This window comes from Typopeltis vanoorti, chromosome 6 (assembly GCF_054136105.1).
Source record: "Typopeltis vanoorti isolate ZY-2024b chromosome 6, IOZ_Tvanoo_1.0, whole genome shotgun sequence".
NCBI classification, from domain to species: domain Eukaryota; kingdom Metazoa; phylum Arthropoda; class Arachnida; order Uropygi; family Thelyphonidae; genus Typopeltis; species Typopeltis vanoorti.
Window position 1 is genome coordinate 122,522,994 of NC_143554.1, and position 16,170 is coordinate 122,539,163.

A 16,170-nucleotide genomic window follows, 5' to 3' on the forward strand; every position below is an offset into this window, starting at 1 on the left:
TCTTCATTACTAGTCTACTTGAATGTACAAGCTGTTTACTTCACATCAGTTTCCTCAGTGTCCCATAATGCTATTCTGCATTATGAGATACTAAGGTAATTGATGTGAAGTCAATAGCCTCTATATATAAGTAGACTAGTCATGAAAATACTTTATGCTTATGCTTGGGTTTGGACAAAGTTTCTTGCTGTAGTACTAGTCAAATAATATAATAATGGTAACCACTATAAAAACTATTCTTTGTGGTCATTACAGATTTGTTATAGCAAAAGTTTGATTTGACTCAGAATGAGTATTCGATATGAAAAATAGCAATTTATTGCTCGATTCACTAATTGAAAACTGTTATTCTTATGCATAATTACATAAAGTTAGATGAAATGAATCAGAAAAAAATTTATCTTAAATACAGGTTATAGATTAAGATCCTCTGTATGTCATTTGGTTTCACTGAAGCTCTAGGTTCAAATTTCGTTCTGTGATACAAAGAACCGTTATTAGGACTTTTTTGGTTGAAGATGAGTTAGCCAGTCTCATATGGAGATGAGAATTTTTCATCTTGTAACCAGGCAAACTAGCCAGGAGAAAATATATAATTTACATGCAGCAATGCATATTTAAGCATAAGACTAACTACCTGATCCTAAAGTTATGGTTATGTTGGGCAGGTTGCGGACCTTAAGTACAAAAGATTATTATTATTATTATTATATCAGTTAGATGCATCATTCTAGTCTGCCTTAACAAAGACTGAATTAAATGGTTTAAGTAAAAATCTACTCCAGAAACCATCAGAATAACATTAATGTATTCAAAATTAATCTCAACAAGGATCTTCAATATATATATATATATCTGTAGAAACACACTTGCTTTTTTTGCCACTAAAACGAAAACAGAATTCAAGCTACAGGTAAACATTCATTAACAAATATTCAAGAGGAGGGAAAGACAAGGTTCTTATCAAAAATGCTAAAGAACTATTAAGAAAATGAAAACTATTATTCAAGAGTAGTATTGACTCACCAAGAAATCAAAATGAAGATGCTAAATTTGACAAACTCGTAAAAAGAGAGAGAAATCAGAAAGGACATGAGCAATGCTAACACTATATTAAGGGATGCCATGGAAAATAACACTACGCTTAAAATTAGCAGAAGATGGAATGTCTGGAGGAGTCAGTTTTAATACTAGAGGGATAGGGCAGGTTCGAGGTTTAGAGGTGCAGGAGGAAAGTGTTTCAAATACTGAGTACTCTGGATGTCAGTAAGTTCCCATGAATATGGCAACGTGACGTTGCCAAAATATCGGAAAGTATATATTAAAGTTGATTTAATATATATTTTTAGTGTACGCGGTCAATTCCTTAAGTATTTAGTTATCATGTTTAACCAGCGTATAAGCCTTTCTACAAGAATTACTATCATTCACTGAGATTCCATTGCATGCAAGGCCTGCCATTACAGAATAAACTGAAGCTATCTAGACAACTGAATCGTCTGACCTTCCTAAAATGCTGCCAGGATAATCAGGTAATCCCAAAATGTGTAAAATTTAAGCACCGTTTCGTTTCACAGAAAGCTCTCTGTATCTACAACCGGGCGAGCCAGGCTTTACTTCAGGAGCAAATTAACGCTACACGTCGTTCCCTAGCCGACGTAAACAGAGCTAATTTAGTGCTAGAGAATGAGCTGCTTTCAAATACACTAAATCACAAACTTTGTTCAATTCTACGTGACATCTCGTGCACTGTGGCAAACAGAGAATTCGAACGAATACGGAGTCGACATATCAACAAGTTTGATAAATTAAAGAACTCGACATCCAAACCAGAACTACAAACCAACAATGTAGTTAACCTTTCTTCAGTCATCTTGAAGCCTGAAGCACTCAACGCTCTGTCACGTGGTCACAACTTCGCCATTGCTCATAGGAAATTACAGGCCGAGGAATTAATAATCCAGATTAAACACAGAATTCGCTACCTTCCAAACCACATCGCCAACGATATTAGATTGGATGTAGCCTGTGTTCTCACAAAAGCAAAACCACCAAAAACCAACATATCCATTAGTGAATACAAGTCTCTACAGGAATTGAAGAAAAACAAAGAAATAGTTATCCCCCAAGCGCATAAGGGGAATGCCACTGTGGTACTCAATCATAATGACTACACAGGTAAGCTTAAGGCTTTACTATTAGATCGAGCTACTTACCTTCCCATTGAATACAATCCCACCAACTTACAAATTAGAAAACTCCATAGACTCCTTAAGAAGGTCACTTCTTGGCCTGTGGAGATTACTAGCAGATTAAAACCATATAACTCTAGACCCCACCGTATATATGGGCTCCCAAAAATACATAAAGAAAATGTGCCATTATGTCCCATAGTGGATGGCATTGATTCCCCCACTTACAAACTAGCTAAATATTTAGCCAAATGCTCTCACACTATACTGGCAACACACCATCACACATAAAAAACTCAGCCGACTTCAAAGCCAGTATAGAAAACCTTACACTCCAACATAATGACATTAATGGTCAGTTTTGATGTCTCCTCCTTATTCACAAATGCCCCCCCCCCCCCTCAAAGAAACCTTAGAGCTAATCCAAGCTAAATTTCCTCCCTATATCTCAGTCCTATTTCAGTTCACAATGAACTCAGGCTATTTTGTTTGGCAGGAAAAATTCTACAAACAGATAGAGGGGACAGCCATGGGTTCACCACTTTCCCCACCCTTGGGCAACTTCTTTATGGAGACTTTTGAAGAGAAAGCCTTAAACTCTGTCCCACAAAAACCTACCATATGGTTTCGCTACGTTGATGATGTGTTTGCTATTTGGCCACATGGCCCAGATACCCTCCTCTCCTTCTTAACACACTTAAACAACCAACATCCTAGAATAAAGTTCACCCTGGAAAAAAGAGATAAACAATAGCCTCCCCTTCCTAGACACACTAGTCACCCACCAACCTGATGGAAACTTGGTTTTCTCAATTTATAGAAAACCCACCCATACAGGCAGATACATTTACCAACAATCCCCTCCCACCCCCTTCACAACAATATGGAGTTATTAAGACACTATTCAACAGGGCAAAACTAATCTGTTCAAATAACCAAGCCCTAACTACTGAACTAAATCACATCCTTAACACTTTCTCAGCCAATGGCTACCCTCCCCAAAATATCAAAAAAATACTAAAACCAGTTATCCACCCCCCCCTTCACAAAAAAGATTACTCTAAATCCATCACCATTCCCTACATCCGAGGCAGGCACCTCGGAAGAAATCAACAAAATCCTAAAAAAACATGACGCCCTCTTGTTACAGACCATATAGAAAATTGGCATCCCTTATCCGCTCCACTAAAGACCAACCACTTCCCCTAGACCTACCTGGTGTATACCAGGTCCCTTGTGGCTGTAAATTGTCCTACTTTGGCCAAACAGGCAGGACAGCAAATATCAGAATCTCAGAACACAAGGACTACATCCGATTTCACCAGTACGGCCACCTCCGGGCTTGCAGACCATACTCTGGATACTCGCCACAGAATAAGGTTGAAGAAAGCCACAGTAATACACCGCAGCAAGTTCAAATATGAAAGGCTATTCATGGAATCAGCCTCAGCCCTTAGGAACATGCCAAACCTTAACAAATTTGGATGCATGAGACTGCCCCAAATTTGGGAAACATATATCAGAAGAACTTCAGCCCAAAGGCCAAGAACACCTAATATAGCCTGCCAGGTGGTGCCATGAGGACTTTATGAAAACAGTAGCTTCCTTGCTTTGTTTCTCATTTGCTGTTATGTAGTACTTGCATGCACTTGTCTTTATCTTAAGTTCCCATGAAGATGGCAACGTGACGTTGCCGAAATATCGGAAAGTGTATATTAAAGTTGATTTAATTTATATTTCTAGTGTACGCTGTCAATTCCTTACGTATTTAGTTATCATGTATTTATGGTACTCCAAAAGACCACAAGGCAGGTATTCCACTTAGGCCCATAGTGGATGTAAGACATTTGCCAAAAAAAAAAAAAAAAAAAAATCTATCCAACTAGCACTACATGTAGGAAAAATGTCATCTTATATAAAAAAACTATTAAGGATTTCATAAACAAAATAAGAAACATTCCCAAACATCCTGGCCTTAAGATGTAAAAAGCCTATTCACCGGTGTTGCAAGAGAAGAAACAACCTCAATTTTAGAAGATATTTTCCCAACTGATACTGTTAAACTTTTCAAACATTTGAATTTGAAGAACACTTTCTTCGAAAAGTGCATGTTAGAGATGTGGAGGAAAAAAATTGTGTTTTTTTGCCAGTATTAATTTAATAATTATAAAAATTTTACTTAACCTGCCTACATAATTTGCATGCGATCTAACAGTGGTCTTCAGCAAGGCACACAACATGTGAGATTAATAAATGCACTTTGGAAATGGACATGTTATATTTTCTTTTCTTTTATTGCTACATATTTTTAGCATTATAGTGCTACATATTTTTAGTGTTTGTATTCACTGGTAGAATACAATCATGACTGGAAAAAGGGATGCAAGTGGAAGGGAACCCATGAGTAAATGCTCCAAAATTTATCTAGAGATGAAAATGAAAACTCTTTGGTCATGTCTTGATAATTTCATTAAAAAAGGATCAAACGGCCTACTTTAGGCCACCATAAATCAACATTTATTTATTATTTTTTTTTGAACATACTATTTATATTGTATTACATTACTTTGCATTAATAATTACATATTGAAATCTAATTTGCGTGTGAATTCTGTGAATGAAAAACTAACAGAAATAATCTTTAAAATATGGAGTAGTGTTAATGCACTACTGCATATACGTAATGTAAGCAATAGATTGTGAATGGGTGAGAGTGTTAAATCCAACTTACATAAAATTCGAAGTCATATAAAGTTTACAGAACACAACCCTTGCATTAGTTAGAGACGGTCTGTATATTTAATCTGAATTAAGTGCCAGCCTAGTTAACTTACATGCTGTTCAACTAGTAGGCTACAAGTTCGGATCCCATTGGTTGGATGTTTTGTGATTGTCTTTTTGGTATGAGATAAATTTCATTGCCTAGTATGAGTCCACTACCCTGCTTTGGAGGCCTGAATTACATGTTTGCTCTCTAGTGGATTTTTGGATTATATAAAAAATTAATTATTATATGTACTGTGGTTATAAACCACAGTACATAAATGGGAGTCACACACACACACACACACAAAATATGGTAATAATTTGCTTATTATTATTCTTAGGGAAATGCTTTTTTTTTATGCCAGCTCAATTCTCAAAATGTTGAGCTTATTGTATATTACTGTAAACAGGGTGGAAATCCATCACTGCTCTGGAAATCAAACATAGTGTTTATGCTACTTTAGGCCACCATTTATAAAGATGTGTTGGTAATCGCTTCACACAAGAAATAATGAAAATCATTTATCACTTAGTTTAAATTTAGAGTATGATCCCATATACAGTGGTATCTCACTAATCCGAACTAATAAAAACCGTGCTCATTCGGATTAGTGAATTTTTCCCCAAGAGACAACAATAACTAGTGTTTAAGACAAAAATAATCAGATTCTAATGGTACATCAATTTAATTCTGTAAATAAATTAAGTAACTGATAGAAAAAAAGCTACTATACTGTAATGCAAAACAAAAAATAATACAGTACACAAGTTTATTTTAGTAAAAAATTTAATTTGTATGTACCTGTATTGTTGAGGATTCTGATTTAATAAAATTCTATAGTTCAGTATGTAACTTAATTTGTGTAAAAAAAAATATCACTTTTTTGTACACAACACAACAAAAAAAAAAGTTAATTTCTTTGTAAAAAAGTCACTGGTTTTCTTTTGCTTCTTGGAAGCTAAACTTTTTTCGAATGCTTCTTCTCAGAGCTGCATTAGCAATAAAATTTTGTGGAATGGCGTATCATTCTGATGAGAACATTCTTCTATACACATATTAAAACTCAGCTGTCTCTTCATGTTTTACTTTTTTTTCTTTGAGTTCTCCATCGTCATCATTGTCTTCTAATTCATTCTGTGGTATCATATTTATAATTTCAGAATCTGATTTGATTTCGAATTCACTTTCGGTTCTACCTGCAATCCATTCCATAACATCTGTTTGTGAAATTTCAACATATGAATTTATATTTTTAATCAAATTATGCACGTTTTGAATTTCCTCTTTTTGTGTATATTTGTGATTCATGCCGACAATACAGTACTGTACAGTATAAAAAAAAGCAAACATGAAACACAATACATCAAAATAGGCCTCCAGTATAACCGTATAATCGACAGTATGAAAAAAATAACTGTACTGTAATAATAATAAAATAAATAATAATAGTTAAAATAATAATTATTAAATAAAAATAATAGTACACAAAATAATAACACGTAATAAATAAAACTTTTTTCTTCAAACCGCAGTTCGGATTACTGGAGGGTTTGGATTAGCGAGATATCACTATAGTTGTAAAAGATGTTAACCAAACATTTCTGTGATTGTATGCAAGTCAATAGTAATGTGAGATTAAATTAATAAGGATTAATTAAGAGAGTTAATAAAAGTAATAAGAATAAGATGATTTTATTCAAAGCTGTAGTAGACAAGCGTTGCATATGTTTAGCATTCATTCTTGTTGCTGAGTAGCTCAGTTATCTGTCATATTTTGGTCTCAGGACCGGATAAAGATGCTCACTATATTTCATGTATATTCTGTTATGCGTGTAATTAATAAGATATAGAAAATAGAATAAACTGGCAATTGATATATTTGAAATATAAAAGACAATCCTATTAATACATTCAAACTTAAATATCATGTTCCATTCCACTCCTTTGAGAGAGAGAGAGAATTACAGTGGTACCTCGACTTACGAACTTAATTTGTTCCTGACTGCGGTTCATATCTCAAAACCCAATTTTCCATTATATTTTATGGGAAATCAATTAATCCGTTCCCAGATTCAAAAATTAAAAAAAAAAAATACTATTCTCAACTAAATAAAGAAAATGCAAAGTAATGGAGGAGTGAGAAGGAGCATTTTTACACTATAAATATGCATTTTGTATACCATTACATATTAATTTTTATTTATGAAATCTTTGGTTTTACATGATTAGCATGAAAATCATCTTCCATTAAATTGTAAAAAAAAAATCAATTTTCTTGTGGCTGGTTTTGTGGTTCAGGAGTTTTCGATTTGTTGTCATCAGTTGCTTCTTTTTGTCTCTTAGATGAGGGAGGTTTAAAAAACCTATCCAATGTTGACTGAATCTGTCATTTCCTTAACACCTTTCTAAAGTGATTAATAAAATTGTCATTGAAGATATTGGTGGCTCTACCTTGATTCGGATGCCATTTGTTAACCAATTCTTGCAATTCGCCCCAGTGATGCAAGATTTTTTTTACGTCACTTGTTGGAATTGCTCCCTTTTTGTTGCTGTCTTCTTCATCCTCTGAAGACATTTGCTTTTCCTCCTGTTATCAGCTGGGTTATTAAAACGAATGAAATTATCCCATGTTTCTCATTGTTTATATTTCTTTCTTATATTTGATTATTGCTTCAATGTTTTCATGCCAGTTTTTATTCCCTTTCTCCTCTTTCATTACTTTTTGTTCCGAGGCATTGAGCTGTGTAGCATTATAGTCCTGAAGCAGAAACCAAGTGACAAACAACCATTTGTGATGTGTTTCCTAGGAAGTATTTTTCAAACACATCGGAGAACGATCCTGTAATCTGATTGACATTATTTGGTGAAGGTGAACTTTTTTGATGTATAATTCTCTCCTCTGCATTATAAAAGCATTAATCATTCTTTATCCCTTTTTTTTTCATGCTCTCTTCTTAACTCTGCAATGTCAATTTCACTTTCAGGTCCTTCCAATGCACTTCCTCAGACACAGTCGGGACATAACTTTTTTCCAGGCTGATTTTAGAGTTCTCACAGAAACATCTTCCCATGCCTAACTAATAAGATGCAAAAATGAAGAATATTGAAGTGATTTTTCCAGAATTCCCTGAGGGTTAATTCTATGTCGGTGATAACTTCGAAACATCTTTAGAAAAGAGCTTTGGTATAAAGCTTTTTTAAGTTGGAAATGACATATTGATCCATTGGTTGTAGGAGTGGTGTGGTATTAGGAGACAAGAACTTAATTTTGATAAAATTAAACTCTTCATCCAATTTTCTTCCAACTGTGGTGGATGGGCTGGAGCATTGTCCATTATAAGAAAAACTTTCTCAGGCAGACCCTTTTCTTGTAGATACTGTTTCACTGTGGGAGCAAAAACCTTTGTCATCCACTCACAGAAGAATCACCTGGTTACCCAGGCTCTGCTGTTACCTCTCCACATAACGCTGAGTTTATGCCTGTTAACTTTCTGCTTTTTAAAGGCTATGATTTTCAGAGTGGTAAATCAACTGAGGTTTTATCTTCAGGTCACCACTGGCATTGGCACATAAAAGTAAAGTTAGTCTGTCTTTCATTTTCTTGTGTCCTGGGAATGCCATTTCCTTAGTGATGAATGTTCTCTTAGGCATTTTCTTCCAGAAAAGCCCAGTTTCATCGCAGTTGAAAACTTGTTCTGGTCTGTAACTTTCTGACTCCATCAGTTTCTGAAATTCCTTTACAAACCTTTCAGCGGCTTCTTTGTCAGCACTCGCACCTTCTCCATGTGCAGGTTCTATTCTTGAATTTCTCAAACCATCCTTTGCTAGCTTTAAACTCTTAGCTGATGTCTTTGCTACTGCTAGTGAATGGCAAGTTCTTTGTAAATAGTTTTGTAAAAAGATTTTTGTAAATAGTTTGAGCTTGTAAACAGATCATGTTTTGAGATACACTATCTCCTTTCAGTTGCATGTCATTAATCCAGACGAGTAGTAAAGTTTCCATTTCTTCCATAACTTTATTTCTTCGAGATAACACGATAGATACTCCTTTGGCCACATCTAGTTTCTTATAAAAATTTGTTATCTTGACAATTGTAGCTATTGTGGATTTGAACAAGTCATACTGCTTGCACAGATCACTTTGCCTGACTCCTTTCTCATATTTTTACACAATCTCTTTCTTAATTTCTATTGTGATTTTCTTCGTCTCTTCTTTCTTAGTTTTCTTTGGCCCCATGTTGAAATTAATATGCTGATCAGTGAAATGATGCTTATCTGGTAGATTATTCAGAAAATAAACGTGAAGCTACAATAAAACATGTCACTCATAAAAAGAAATACATACAGTACACATAATAAATACAAACCTAAAAAAAAATCTTCATGCAGTGTATTGTTTGTTTACACAAATACCGAAATAGATACACAAAAAAGCAAATACGTGCAGCGTTCGTCGTATTTCAGATAAATACGACGTAGTAACAGAATCATTACAATAGAGATGGTTCAGCGCACACTCAGCTGAACGTGCATAAAAAAAGTATAATGTAAAACAAGCTTTAGTTCATCATCATCAAATTCCTGCCATGTACCCTCAAGGAGTGTATAGGATATGATAGTACTACATGAAAAAAATTACATCATTACTAACTTCCTATCTACAATTTTTCTCCAAATCAGTCTGTTACTTGTCAAGACTCCAACATTATCAGATCTGATATTTCTATCGTCTAAGGCACTTTGTACTGTATCAATCCACCTATATCTCGGTCTTCCTCTGGGTCGTTTTGCTGCCACCCTGGCAGAGAACACTTGTTTTGCTAATCTTTCCTTGCCCATTCTGTTTAAGTGACCATACCACCTGAGATTAGCTCTGCTAACGCATTCCTGGATGCTGACGATGTCAAGTTCTTTCCTAATATCCTCATTTTTAATGATATTGCCATTGATGCCATCTGTTCACGCCTATAGTCTTTCTCAGGCCTCTCTTATCTGCTGTCTCTAGTCTTTGGTCAAGTGTTTTGCTTCTGAACCAGCTCTCGGATCCATAAGTTTAAACTGGTTTGAACACTGTCTTGTATACAGTTAATTTAGTGTTCCGATTAATTTCTCTCTTATTCCATATGAATTTATTCAATTGACTTCCAACCATACCAGCTTTGCTGATTCTGTTGTCTATTTCTATATTTAATTTACCATCTTCAGTAAAAATCGTGCCTAAGCAGCTGAAATGTTTTACTTGTTCCACAGGTTCTCCATTCCCAACAGTTGACATTTTCAATGATTCTGCCTATTTTCTTTGTCTTTTTATTGCTGACCTTCATACCATATCTATTACAACAGTTATTCAATTTAGTCAGAGAACCTTGCAGACTTGTAGCGGATTTATTTAGAAGTATAACATCACCTGCATAAAGCAAAGAGCTGACATTAACATCTCCAATTTTGACTTTCCTTCATAATGTGATCCATATAGATAATGAATAACAGAGGGGATAATGTACATCCTTGTCTCACACCAGAATTAACATTAAACCATCTTTCTGTACTTAATTCGATTCTAACTGCTGACTTACAACTCAAATAAAGACTAAGTATTGCTTGATATAATACCCCATAGCGTACTGAATAGCTTCTCTCTTGGTACCTTGTCATATACCTTTTCCAAATCGACAAAACTTAAATACAGATCTTTGTTATATTCCCATGCTTTCTCAGCTATTTGTCGTAAAGTGAAGATCTGATCCTGACAGCCTCTATTTGGCCTGAATCCAGCTTGTTCCTCACCAAGCTTTTCTTCCACAATTCTTCTCAACTGTTTCTCAAGTATACTTGCATAGATCTTGCCAGGAACACTCAGTAGGGAAATACCTCTGTAGTTCTCACATTCAGTTTTATTTCCCTTTTTATATATGGGTGCTACGAGAGCTCTACTCCAATCATCAGGAATTCGTCCCTCTGTCCAGGCTTTCTGAACTATGCAGTGCAGCCACTGTAAGACTCTTATACCACCATACTTCAGCATTTCTGGTCGAATATCATCTATTCCTGCTGCCTTTCCACATTTCAAGCCTTTGATGGCTTTTTCTACTTCAAGTATGGATATATATTTCTGACTGCATGCCTGGTCAGTGTTTTTTTACCACTGTGCTGTCATCACTGCTTATTTCATTTAGCAGTTTTTCAAAGTAATTACTCCATTCTTCAAGGATATCTTTTTCTCCCGTTTTCATGTCACCTTTATCATCTCTAACTCCTTTTATAGCACTCTTTCCTCCATTCCTAAGCTTCTTCAACAACCTCCAGAATATTTTGCCACCTTCTTGATATTTATTTTCTGTATTCTTGCCAAAGTCTTCCCATGACTTTTGTTTAGCTAGTTTTACACAGTGTTTAGCATTCTTGCATTTGTCTCTGTATTCTCTAAGAGCACAAGCTGACTTATTTGACAGGAACTTTTGATATGCTTTCTTCTTTTCCTTCACTGCCTCTTTAACTTCCTGTGTCCACCAGGGAGTTCTGATTTTTTTATCCTTGCAGACAACCTCACCACATGCCTCTCTGGCAGAATCAATCAATGTTTTCTTCAGAGTTTGCCACTGAATCTCCAAGGTTTGATTCCTGTTCTCAAACTCTTTCATTTTTTCCTCAATAATTTTGTGTATTTTAGTCTACTGTTCACATCTGAGAGCTGCTCAACTTTTATTCGCTTTAAAACTTTCTTACATGTTATTCTTTTCAATATGAAATTTAATTTTATCCTGCTAAGACTAAGTAGTGATCACTTCCAATTTCAAATCCTCTGTACACTCTGGTGTCCTGCACCAGGAAGAAAACATCACTATCAACAATAACATAGTCAATGAGACTTTTCTTATTCCTAGCCTCTTCTCTCCATGTGAATTTGTGCACATTTTTATGTTGGAACATGGTGTTAGTAATAACCAGTCCATGTCCTGAGCAGAAATCCAACAGATATTTGCCATTATTATTAGCTTTGCTCTTTTCTCCAAATTTTCCCAAAATATTTTTGTATGTTTCACAATCATTTCCTATTGTGCTATTTAGATCCCCAACAAGGACCAACTTTTCCTTTTTCATTCTGTCAGTTGCTTTTTCTAAAGCCTCAAAAAATTCCTCCACTTCTACCTTAGTAGAACCTTCTGTGGGACAATAGGCACAAATAAGTCTCATTGTCCAGTTCCCCATTCTCATATTTGCCCACATTACTCTACTTGAGACTGACTGCCATTCAAGAAGATTAGCCTCGTATTTTGTGTTGAATACTATGGCTACTCCTTCTTTTCCTTGATTGTCATTGCCTGAATATAACATTTTGTATTTATTGCTCAGAAAGATCTCACCAGTTTTGGTCTTTTTTGTTTCCGTCACCCCTATTATGTCCATCTGGTACTTATCTAATTCCTCAGCTAGCACCATTTCTTTGCCATTCAGACTTTTTACATTGATAGTACCGATCTTTAACTTTGGTGATGTTGAGTTGGGGTTTGTTTTCAGATTTGTTCCAGTAGCTGACTTTTCGCAGTTCACCCTGGTTCCCTGGCGAAAACAACAGGGGCCTTGTTTAACCGGGTGATGCCCCAGCTGGCATGAAATTTTGTCATGTTGTACCATCATTTTTTATTATTATTTTGGTTTAACCAATAAGAATACAATTTGGTCGGCTAAATCCCAAATTGCCAGCCCATCCTCGTTCGTTCAGTATCTAAGTAGATACCCAACAGGGTGCACCGTGAGAAGGTTAGGATTGGACATTAAGTCAGAAGCCCTGGTCTGTTCTCCGCATTCCTTTAAAGGCTATGTGGAGGTCTCCTCTCGGTTATACAGCTTTGACCCTTTCATTCGAAAAGAAAAGCATCATGGTTCATATCTAGGAGGTCAAAATGGGATATGAAAAGTTCGTAAGTAGAGGTACCACTGTATTTGTCTAGTTCTTTTATCTTTGAATAGCTTCTTAAGCTGATACAATATACTGTATATGTTTATTCCTTCAGTCAGTTTAATGTGCAGATATATAATTTTCAGTTATCCTTAAGAACATTATTTCCTCAAAGCTTCTATAGTTCATTCAATGAAGCCCTTTATTTGGAAAGACCTAGGTTCAAATTCCATCTAAGATGCAAAGAACCTTTACAGGGCATTTCAACTGAAGGTGAGTTAGCTGATCTTGTACAGAGGTGGCAGGATTTTCCTGCCAGAAACTTGTGATTTTTTCATCCCACAAACAGGCAAACTGGCCAGGAGGACATGCAATTTATAGCCATAGCAAACAATACCAACTTACTTGGCCACGACAGGCCATTGAGCCTGACATAAAAAAGAAGCCAAAATTAGATGGGATGGGATTTTATTTTATTAATAACTTGAAATTTGATTAATTCCTTATATGAACACCATTTTTGCAACCAAGTGATAGTAATAGCTAGAGCAATTAGTAATATAGAATATTTACTTTTCTTCATATTTTACTTGTATATCTTCAAAATTAATAATTAAATCAACACTATTTTCTTTATTTTATGGCTTTCTTTGATAATGTGAGTTTTTTATTTTTAATAGGTGTGAATGTTATGACTACTTGTTTTTCATTGCTGTAAAAATGAAAGAGTTAGGCCTGGATCCTACAGTTCATCCAATGGAGGAAGCTGTAACTACTACTGTATACAATGCTGACGATATTATTCATACTTCACTAAGTGAAGGGAAGCATAGTACTTACCAACACATTAAAAGAACTGCTTCAGTGGAGGAAAATGCTATGCTTACTGAAGATATGAATATAGTTACCACAACAGTGCAACCTACATTAGCTGGATTAATCCAGGTATGTTTCTTATGAGGATATACTGATATTTCGGAGTCTTACAGATCGCAGCTGAAGTCCCATTTTTTTTATCATTACTGCCATTTTTTTTTTTTAATATCCTGTAAGGATATAAAAAAAAAGAGGTGTAATAATTAAGATATCATTGCCAGTTTCATATTGGTATGCATGTATATAATCTCAGACTACATTTAAGTGATTTTACAATATTGATTAGCTATACATGCACATCTTTGAATATTAATAATGCCAAGTTCTTTTCTGATGTATTAATTTTTAATATGGTTCTGCCATAGTATCATCTGTTCACTCCTCTAATTTTTCTCTCAACTCATATCCCACATCTCAAGTCTAATCAGCTTTTTAGTTTTAACTGAACACCCCCAGATCCATATATTAAAATTGGTTTTGAACACCTTGTTTCATACACATAGAAACAGATCCCACCAAAGGTAAATCCATTATACATTTACTTTACATGAACTAAAGGTTAGATAATTTCAGAATCCTGCCATTTCATGCTATACCATTCCACACATGCCATTTCAGATCTCCAATAATTAAGTTGGTTGTCTTATGCTTAATGGATAATCACCCATGCCACAGTGAGATTCCCAAAGTGTTATTTGGATAGCAGAGATACTCCACTTGCCCAACCAGGATAAGCATATGGTTTCTTTTTTGAGCTGATTTCTCTTTGAAGTTAACCTACAAGGTGGCCAAACAGTAACAATGAGCTGTATTCCCACAAGTATAAGATAAGTCAGATGGTAGTTCTGGTAGTTCTTCTTCCTCTTGTGCCTTACCCTCCGATCTGTTTGGGGTCAGCCTTTTACATGATGTGACTTCTCACACATGATCCCAACCGACTTGTTGCAGAGCCTGATGTTGGGGTGGGGGGTGTTTTATGTCTGTAGAAGTGAGTGATGTTCACAGGACTGGTTAACCTGTTTTCAGGCAAAAAAACCCAAGTTTCTGGGAGAAAAAACTTCCACCTCCATATGAGACCGGTTAACTCACCTTTAGTCGAAAGAGACCAGATATAGGTTCCTCTCGTCATGGATGGGAATCGATGGCGGCTCTAAGTCAGATGGTAGTTAAATTGCAAAATTATCTGATGTATTCAGATAGGAAAAATTTGTCTTAAAATTCTGCTATGTTGTCTTTCCCCCCCCTTTTTTTTTCTTTCCTCTCAATCTTTGCATGGTTGTAAATTTTTCAAAATGAAATGTTAAGGTCTAATAAAAACTCTTCTATGTAATGACATGTGCTTCCTTGCACGTGTGTGCTTAGGAGCTATGCAGAAATCTGAGTATTGTGAAAAACAAAAAAGACTTGGAAAATTATTATGCATGTCTTGCCAGGTGTCATCTTCTTCCAGGAGGTTGAATACCATGAGCTTCCACCATACATACTTGAGCATTAAATTGAATCACTTTCTTTGAATTTGTGAAGTATATCTATTGTTTTCCACATTATATGATCATTACTGTCATCCTTTTTTTTTTTTTTTTTTTTTTGTATTAAAACTATGTTTATATGACTTGGCAATTTGATTTGTCAATGATATGGAGGTTTTTGAAAAAAAAACCCTTTTTTTTTTTGTACTATATTGCAAAGATTAAGGAGAAAATCCATTCTTACAGTATATATCTTAACTGCAAATATTTAAATTGTGAGATGGTCATTTAGTATTGAACTTGAAAGGAGAATATTAGCTAGATTCCTCATGTTTTTTTTTTTTTTTAAACATCAGTTGAGACAAATTCTTTACTTGTGGAACTCAGAAAAACTGGAATCATCTATGAGAAAGGTGTCATCCCATGTTATAGTAAAGCATGTCAAGATTGATAATCTAATGAAAATTTAGGAAATTGAAACCAGAACTGTTGTTCTTAGTCATTCTAATATGTGCAAAGAAAGGAACTATTTTATGTGATATTGTTACTTCTTTATTTGGAAGTAGGAATAAGTTTCTGGATTAGGTGAAAAAAATATATATATATAAAAATTAATAAAAATAGAAAGAATACAGAGAATTAATACAATGATAACAAAGAAAGGATTTTTTGGAGATGGATGCATAACATATGTAAAATATGTAAAAATAGGATTTGGAAGTGTAACAAGAAGAAATGTGAAAGCAAGCTCAGCAGTGGTACAAAATGGCCTGGTGATAAAAGCAAAATTAGGTGACGAGAGGAAATTGGCTAAACAGGCAATTTGGAATGCCAGAGTTCTTTTGCTGTGTGGCAATAAAAAGATGGATTATAGATGAATAACTTTAATGAATGCAAATGATAGAAAGATGATAGCTGGAGAAGAACTTGTTGAATTACTGAGTGATCATTTTATATGTATCATCT

At 34.9% G+C, this 16,170-nt stretch overlaps 1 protein-coding gene across 1 annotated transcript in view; it reads left to right on the forward strand.

Annotated features, from left to right (window-relative positions):
• Nucleotides 1-16,170, forward strand: part of LOC150105886 (uncharacterized) — a 138,671-nt gene that overhangs the window by 91,228 nt on the left and 31,273 nt on the right. The window contains exon 7 of the mRNA XM_090393656.1: nt 13,540-13,804. Coding sequence (XP_090249782.1) covers nt 13,540-13,804 — 265 coding nt within the window. The remainder of the gene's footprint in view (nt 1-13,539; nt 13,805-16,170) is intronic.